General features: G+C 47.1%; 1 protein-coding gene across 1 annotated transcript; it reads right to left on the reverse strand.

The window, feature by feature from the left end:
• Window positions 1–1,258: 1,258 nt before the first annotated feature.
• CTSL (cathepsin L) lies at window positions 1,259–6,627 on the reverse strand. Its single transcript, XM_050912725.1, has 8 exons — window positions 6,611–6,627; window positions 5,971–6,106; window positions 5,499–5,621; window positions 5,262–5,417; window positions 4,685–4,909; window positions 2,959–3,127; window positions 2,491–2,608; window positions 1,259–1,672 (listed from the first exon to the last, which is right to left on the reverse strand). The coding sequence occupies exons 2-8, from the start codon at window positions 6,094–6,096 to the stop codon at window positions 1,573–1,575; spliced, it is 1,017 nt and encodes a 338-aa protein (XP_050768682.1). The 5' UTR covers window positions 6,097–6,106; window positions 6,611–6,627; the 3' UTR covers window positions 1,259–1,572.
• Window positions 6,628–8,755: the final 2,128 nt, after the last annotated feature.

Here is an 8,755-nt window from a genome sequence, read left to right on the forward strand (position 1 = left end):
TAAAAAAAAAAAAAAAAAAAAAAAAGCTTGTAGGGAGATTCAGGGTGAAAGAATTCATCTATAAGCAGCACCTGGACAGACTCACAACTGAACAGTAGTTGTTTTGATTATTCTAGATACCTCATCCTAGATACCTTGTCTTGTTTTTCTTTCAAGAAGTGTTTATGAAATGCAAGCTTAAGACTTATTTTGTCTACAATAAGGAAATTCAGCTTCCATAACTTGTAGTCCAAGTGTTCCCTTGTGTGCACAGCTATCAGACTCGGGAAAGATACTGTGCATAAAAACCTGTGGGTCTATAAACTCTGAACTGGTGCTGGTTAAGCTGCAGAACTAGCCTCCTTCCACTCCAGCCCAAATGCAAGAGGGGGTGAGTCAGCACCCAAAAAACAAGGCAACTCTTCCCCCCCAGCTGTTTTTGGTATTACCAATTCATCCTCCTCTGCAGAAACTACTAGTACCCAAAACAATCTAAACAACAGTACATAACAGCTAGTAATCATGTTTCAGCAGCACAGATACCTGCAGAGGACAAAAGTCCTCTCAGAAGAGTAGGTACAGGGCACAGTGTAAGTCACCATAGTTCAGTCAGCCATTGAGTATCCAGGGATTAACAGAGTGGCCCAACTTCACTTCCCACAGGAACAGCATTCCTTCCCCCCCACCCCAACTTCTTTCCCCAGCCAAAGCTGGTGTAGGGGGAAGATAGTGTTAAGTGTCCTATATATCTCAAGAAACAAGCTTTCTCTGAACAGCCCAGCTGCTATATCCTACAATGCTCAGAAGGAGACAACTGCTCTAACCACCCAAGTGTGGTACTTCGAGGTGCCATAAGAAAACATTGATGGTATTAAAGCTAAGTGAAGATCAGATGCTGCATGCAGGACATGAAAAGACTGAAGATCTTTGTTGTGAAGTACAAAGAACCAGAGATAGTATTGCCTCTGGGTCACAGGACTAAGCCAAAATTCACTTACAGACACATTCTGGAGAACAAGTAGGTTCAAAGAATGAAGGTCAGATTTTCAGTCACTTCTACTTTTTTAGTTGATAAAATGGGAAGTGGAAAAATGTCTTTAAGTAAGTTGTCACAAATACTACACTCCATTTTATAACAGCTGTTAGCCATTCCCAGATAAGGTTGCATTTTAGTAACTGATGAAAAGAGGCACACATATAGGCTTCAGTTAGTAATAGGACTTAGGGTGCCGGTTTGATAAGAGTCCCAAGCAGAAAAAACACAGACCAAAAAGCCAAGTCATCTGTACACACTGGAATTTAAGTGTTTATTTAAAAAGTAAACCTTTGGGCACATTGCTATTTAAAAAAGGAAAAATACAAAGAAGAATCTATTAGATTAAGCAGTCAAAAACCAGCAATATTACAAGCTGTTTACATACCAACATTTACAGTAATTTAAAACAAGTGGCATGTCACCAACATGTAAAACATACTTCAAAAGCTTTAAAATCTAGTTGACTTTTGAAGGATACAAGTCTACCACATGTAGGAACATGGGTTTGGTCATTCAGTTTAAAACCCCCTTTTCCACTGAAATGTTCAGTCTTCAAATTATACAAGTGGATAGCTAGCAGCTGTTGCTATTCCACAGTGGTTCTTCCTGTCCTTGGCCATGTAGATATATCCTTTGTCACCCCACTTCTCACCCCAGCTGAAAACAGAAGTAAAGGGTTTATTCTCATGTTCAGAAGAGACTTATTTACCCCTCCCCTGTGTGTTTAAATTGAAACTGCTGCCGTCCACATTTGTGGTGAAAAATCAAGATAGCTGCAGCCAAACTAAAGTGCTTTCCAGCAGTTAAATGCATGTTACAGAAGAGGCACCCCAAGCTCACAGAAATAAAGGGTGCAGTCATCCTCTCACTAGGTGGAGACCTTGATGTGCAATCCTCAATTACAGGTGCCTAAAGCTCAGACACTGTTCCCAGACAACTTCAAGGGAAGACCAAGACTGCAAGCAGCATTTGAGGATGGTGCTCCAGTAACGCTGAGAACATGAGACAAGCTCATGTGATGTGCCCTTCAGCATTAATTTATTGTTTTCCCTCCAACCTAGGCGGTTTAACTCCATCTTTAAAGTTCAAGCGTTACCCTGTTTCACACAAGTGAGCAGTGCTCTGTTTCCAGAGAAATCCATTACACCCCCACAACCTGGTTTCCTCCTGCTCCCCCCTGCTCCACCACTTTAACATCTACTAGCTTCAATAGGCTATTCCAGTACTGAGCTCCCTTAAAGCTCCTCTGAAAGCACGGAAGAATGAGTTTGCTGCTTTGGGCCTACCTTACTAGGCTGCCAGCAGCACGAGTCAGGTTTAACTTTTGTCATACAATACACAATCTGGGAACAGTCTCCAGATTTTCCACACGCAGATTTGAACTACTGTTGTCTCCCCACCCCCCACTAGAAGTGACAAACTGCCTTCTCTTTTCCCTACCCCCAAAGGGTACAAGGCACAGAGACAGATCTTACCTGTTCTTAACAATCCAGTATTTCTTCCCATCTACATCTTCCCCCTCAAAGCCATAACCTACGACCAGAACACCATGGTCCAGGTCTTCACTGCTGCAGTCTGGTTCGTAGTAGATACCTGCAGAGGCATAAGTTCACATCAACAAGCTCATCTGCAGGAAACCCTTCTCCCTCACCAGAAGCTTTGTGTATTTCAAATTAAGTGTTGCACAGCCTCTTGAGAGTCAGAGAAAGGAGTCACAAGTAAAGTGTATCATGGCAGAAACTGAGGGACAAGTACACACATATGCAAGAGAAGTACAAAGCGTGGAGAGCCTGGACTAGAATTAAAAGGACTCCTGATTATGTCCTATGTCACAAGATCATAGTTGGGTTTTTTCACCTATTAAACTAAAGGGTAATGAATACTGAATATTAAAAAAAAAAAAAAAAGAGTTCTCCGCATGCAAGTTGCTAACAAATCCCCACCTGACTGATAGAACTGGAATGAAGAGTGGCCTGCATCAATAGCAACAGATACTGGACCCACAGCTGCTACTGCTTTCATGAGAGCTCTTTCATGTCCTTGAGGGATGTCAACAAAGCCAGTGTCATTAGCAGCATTATACTCTGCCTTGTAGCGACAGTCTTCATCATCCTAAATAAAGAAAGCTCGAGTTATTACATAGTTCTCCACTTAACACACAGGTGAGCACAGGAACTACCAGACATTTGTGACTTTGCCTTGAAAACAAGGGACTGAAGAGGATCCAGATGCTTCAGCAGTGCTTTGAAAGAAGACCAGAGGGAGAACACAGAAGCTGCTTTTGATTTTCTCAAAGGTACAGAAAAAGTACAGTGGGGCCCAAAAGGAAAGCTTTACTGGGATGCAAAGGACCATCATATCCTAGCACCATACATTCTTTAGTGGGCAGGACAAATCTCTTTTCAGGGAGGAAAGAAGCCCAGAATACATTAACAGACAATGGAAGAGAGCCAAGTATTCACTAATTACAAAGCAATCCAGAAACTGCTCATTGAGCAAGCATGTAAAATCCACAATTTCAGTCTGTCATAGTTTGACAAACTGTACAGAATGATTTGGAAGTTAGTAATTTGTATTGTATGACCTTACATACAGCATTCATGTATTTTGTGCTTCTTCACATTCTTTTTCACAATGAAGCCTGAACTGGCTTTTTTGAGCCACAGGCATTTACCTCAGGAGACAGGCCTAGTTTGGAAGTCAGGCCACGTGAAATTGAAACAGATGGAAGCACATCCCTCCCTTACCTGTGTGGTAAGATTAGTACTTAAGTTGCCTCCCCCCAATGAAAGGAACACAGAGTACACCTCAGTTGCTTGCTTTTTGTACTCAGCAAGTTAGGCACTTCCTCTAACCAACTGTGATCTCTGGAAGAGCCAAGATTAGGAAAAAGTTGAGATTACAAAGATGCAGGTGAACAGAAACCCAAATTCAAAGGCTTCTATGTTGCTCACAACAAATGGCACGTGCTATTGCACATTCAGTCAACACAAAATAAGCTGCAAAGAAAGATACTCTATAGTAAGCAGAACTCCAAGTGGGGAAGACCCCAAACCATGGGCTCTCAAGTGATACCACAATTTATGACTGCTCTTTCGTCCTCTCATGTCTGTAGATCATTAGAAGTATTTTAGAAGTCTGTCCACTATCTGCATGTATGCACATTTAGTCCAGAATTAGGACTAAGACTTAGAATTAGGACTTAGAAAAGGCATTACCAACAACTATTGTTAAAAACCAAATCACACTAGGTGCAAGAATTAGCTGGTCTATGGGCAGCAACTTCATACTAGCTCAGTTATGGGAAGCTGAATTGCATCCCTACGACTAAGTAACACTGTTGACAAGGGCTGGGTCCTGGTTTGGTGTGTCAGCCAAGATAAGGCATGACATCCAATAGAAAGGCAGCAATGATGGGGGGAATAAAAATATTTGCTCTAGTTTTTTCAACTGGTCTGGTAAGATTTTGATCTCAAAGACCAGTGCAGTATGCGATTCCTACTGGGGCTAGCAGTCATTCTAGTTTTCTTAGGGAAGATGCAACAGGAAGAACAGATGTACTGATTACTACTTAAGACATTTTCCTTTCCAGGTATGAGTTTCCCAACACATAGTTTGTCCACACAGAAGATGTGACACCTGCAATACAAGTTCAGCTATTACACTTACCTTTGCAGTGTATGGGTAGGATTCCTCTGAATCAATTCCCCCATTATCCTGCACATACTGGAAAGCCTGGTCCATGAGACCACCATTGCAGCCCTGATTCCCTTCGGGGCGAGAGCAGTCCACCAGATTCTGTTCACTCAGCGAAACAAGTTTGCCAGTTTTTCTGAAGTGCTGTCCTTCAAGAGCTCCCGTTGTGCTGAAAGCCCAGCAAGAGCCACACTGACCCTGAAGCAAGAAATGAAATCACAAGTTACAAATCCGGACAGATTAGGCAATTATAGTTCCTTTACCACTGATCTAAACATGAAAAACTCAAAAGCCACAAGATCAACTTCAGTTTCACACTCCTACCATGTACAAGTGAAGACACTACAACCTTTTAAGTTCTTAGACATTTAGTACAGAACTCCTAAAAAATCCTAAAGGTGTACAGCAATTTTATCAAAACAGCATGTAATTCAGTAAGCTTGCACTAGGCTTCGTAAACAAGTCCACAGTGTTTTCCTTCTATAGAAGTGGAGGTAGCATTCAGGAAACTGGACCTGTAAATGGTTAAAAGTCCACCATCAGAGAATACCTGGTCTTTAACTGGAGTTACATATCCCTTCTCTCTCCAGTCTACTGATCGTGGTGCTTCCAGGAAGGTGGGCTCAAGAAACTGTGATCCTCTGTACTTCCTTTCTGACTTTTTGTGTGCATAGCCGTTCATCAGCTGTCTGAACTCCTCAGTTGTCTGAAGAAAATTCAAGACATGCAGTCACCGTCTATTGCACACCACTGTTCAGAACTGTATGTTTCATGCCTCTATACGTACCATGTCACCAAACTGATTCATTCCCAACTTGTAGCTGTGTTTTCCTAATGTGTGATCCAGATTATGGAGTTCAATCATTTTCAGATTCTTCTCCCACACCACTCTCCTCCAGCTTTCCTCTCTCTGAGGGGCCAGAAAACAACATACTTCAAGGAGGCAGTTCAAACAAAGTTCACTTGCACGATAATGTGCTTTGTTATGGCTTGTATACTCGAGCAACTGTAGACCACTGGGACGGGAAGTCTTAACACTGTTTGAGATGGTCTTTTTGCCACCCTCGTAACAAAACCAGAGCACAGTACAGCTGAGTCGATGCACAAACACAGGACAGGGACCTAGGAAGAGGGGGATTATCCTTCCCAAGCGCAGACAGTAGCCAGCGTTAAAACAAAGCAGACATGACTCAGCTGGCAGGGCCCGGCTGAGCGCGCTCACTGTCTGCTGAGCTGAGCGCATATCCCCGGGCGCTCACCTCATGGTAGTCCTTGTTGTGCCACGACTTCCACAACCGCCAGTGGCCGTCCAGATCGGGGTCTACTCTCGGAGCACCGAAGGCCAGTCCCAAGCAGAGGGAGAGCGTGGTTAGACACAGATTCATGCTGGCAGATCTGCCGGGAACGGAGGAACCGCGGTCAGACAGAGCAACGCGCCGGCAAGCCGCCCTTCGCTTCACAGCCCGGAGCACGGAGGGGGATGCCAGACCCGAAACGAGCCTGTCCGCCGACACACAGCGCGTCCCCCCGCGCCTTCATCAGCCGACCACAGGAGAGAAAAGCAAACTGCGCACCCCAAACAAAGTCCTCCGGGGCGGACACGCAGGGAAGCCGACCGCCCCCGCCCCGCCGAGCCGAGCCTTTCCCGGAGGCCCATGAACTGATCCGGCCTCTGCCCGCCCCCATCTGGGGAGCGGGGCCCTCGGCCGCGACTGTAAACAAGCTCGGGCGGCGGGACCAGGACGCAGCCGACATGGATGTGGATGGCCGGCAGCCTCCCGGGGAAGCGGCCGGAATGGCGGCCCCATCCCGGCGGGAGCCGCCTCGCCGCAGGACGAGGACGGAACGGAGCCGAGGCCGGCCCCGCTCGCCCCGCAGCCCCCGCCCGGCCCCGCTCACCTCGCCTGACCCCCGCCGCCTTCTCCCGAATCCCCAGCCCGGGGCCGCTCGCTCCCCACGGCCCCTCTTATACCCGCCGCAGCCGTGCCCGCCCCGCCGCGCCGATTGGCGGCCGCGCCGGGCCTCGCCCCGCCGGGCCGCGCCTGCCGCCAGGGCCCGGGCCGGGGTCGAGGGCGGGGGTCTGCGCCGGGGCGGGAGGTCTCGCCGGCGGTGTTCCCCCCCCCTCCGCCGCTGCCGCCCTCCGCCGCTGCCGCCCTCCGCCGCTGCCCCGCTCCGCCGCTGCTGCCCTCCGCCGCTGCCCCGCTCCGCCGCTGGCCGCCGTCACCCGAGGGTAGTCGGCCCCGCCGCCAGGCCATCAAACCGGGGCAGCCCCGGTGGCCGGAGCTCCTGAAGACGATGTGGGGCCGCCCTAGGGGCATCCCGCACTGCCGAAGCCGTTACGTTGGGCAATGTTTGTCTAAATATTTATTATGAATGCCGGCAGGCTGGAGATAGTGGCAGCACACTAAGCCCGTTGGAATTTCACCTAGGGAGGACTTAAAGCTGGCAACTGGCAAACCAAAGGAAAAAGACAAAAATGGCAAGGTGCTTGCAGTTGCAGACCCGTCCCTGTCCCCATGTTCCGTTGATGGCTCTTGCTCAGGTCAGGTCGGTGAGGCCGCTCCCGTGCTGTGCCGATGGTCTCTGGCCCTGGGCAACCAGTGGCCTGCGGAAGGCCAGCCGGGCGGGTGTGCATGACTCGGCACCCTGTGCCCCCTCAGATGGGTGGCAGACTGTGCCGCAGCCAGCTCCTACCCGGGAGAGCTGCTGCCATTGCAACTGCGCTGCAGGTTTTGTTAAACACGGCAGGTAAGGCAACTTCCCTGACGCTGGCACCGGGCCGGTATGAGGGGGCATCTCCCACTGGGCAGGGTCCCAGTGGCATGGCGGTTACACCAATACAAGAAACATTTTCATAAAAGTCCTTTTTATTCCCCCATAATTTAATATCTGAAAACTGCTTTTTCCTGCCTCTGGACCCGAGCCTGGTAAGAGTCAGGTATTTTATCACCGGTGTGGCTAGTGTTTATGTGCGTAGCATCCAGTAACGTCTACTGCAAAACACTGTTTGTGACACCGAGAGTTGCAGCACAGGTGAGATATTAAAAGATTTACACATGGACTTGGTCCGCATCTAACCAGGAGTAGACCGACTTTGATTTTTAACAGGGAACTTTCCTCTGGTAGTAGAATAACTGCAAGAGCTATGCGAGGTTCCCCCTTAAACTCTTGTAAAGCCAGTGTTGCTGATGGCTTTAGCTTGCAAACTTGAAAGCACATATTTAGAGGAAAAAATGGGGTTTGTAGACTGTTGCACAACATCAAAAAGGAAGAAATCATACGATACGTGCTTCTCCCTTTTTTGATGTCTTAAGACACACAGTGTGTCATTAAAACGAGCAATACATGTTTCCTTACCCACATTATCCTGGGAGCAGTCTTTGGCCCAAGGAAGCCCCACAGAGCCAAATACATAAAGAGAAGTTGGAGGGGTTGTCTTGTCTCTTCAAAGTACCCGTGCAAGTCTCCTGCCACTGAACTAGTGTACTGATGCCACAAAAAATGTGCAAATACACCCAACAATGGTGCTCCTTGATTAGTAAGTAATCATAAGCAAGCCTTGTAAAACCTCTGAGAAAAGAAAATATTTTAAAGCTAAACTACTTACTTAAGTGAAAGCTTCCATATGAACACTCAGGACTGATCTCTCAGGATGGTTTATACATGTGCAGCCATGCCACTTTGAGCAGGAATGTAAAATCTGGAAAGGACTTCTTCAAAATAGGACTGCAGCAAATGCAGACTGGTTGCATTACAATTTTTAGGAATTACTTTCTCATCATTTTAATATTTACTTGCTTTGCAAAGCTGTGTTACCAAATTTCTAGTGGTCTTTGTGGCTGAAATTTCTGAAAATTCTTGTTTTGCCTTAAATGGTTACACGCCTAGTGGCTGACTGACCATACAGACATCATGGAAACATCTTCTGAAAGGAAGAAAAAGAGTGTGACATACACTGCAACAATCAACACTGCACACTTGCACAAATTCGAATAATTAGTCGGGGGGAGGTGTGTGTGAAAAATTAAGCTACATATCCTTGTG

The sequence above is a fragment of the Gymnogyps californianus genome, chromosome Z (genome assembly GCF_018139145.2).
Source record: "Gymnogyps californianus isolate 813 chromosome Z, ASM1813914v2, whole genome shotgun sequence".
Classification (NCBI taxonomy): domain Eukaryota; kingdom Metazoa; phylum Chordata; class Aves; order Accipitriformes; family Cathartidae; genus Gymnogyps; species Gymnogyps californianus.

Bases quoted from the DNA above. Each gene is read 5' to 3' on its own strand.
- CTSL (XM_050912725.1), bottom strand. From the start codon at position 6,096: ATGAATCTGTGTCTAACCACGCTCTCCCTCTGCTTGGGACTGGCCTTC. The intron at 5,622-5,970 runs GTGAGCGCCCGG...CTGGCCCCTCAG, and splicing joins ACAACAAGGACTACCATGAG to AGAGAGGAAAGCTGGAGGAG. The intron at 3,128-4,684 runs GTAAGTGTAATA...TTCTTTATTTAG, and splicing joins CCTACCCATACACTGCAAAG to GATGATGAAGACTGTCGCTA.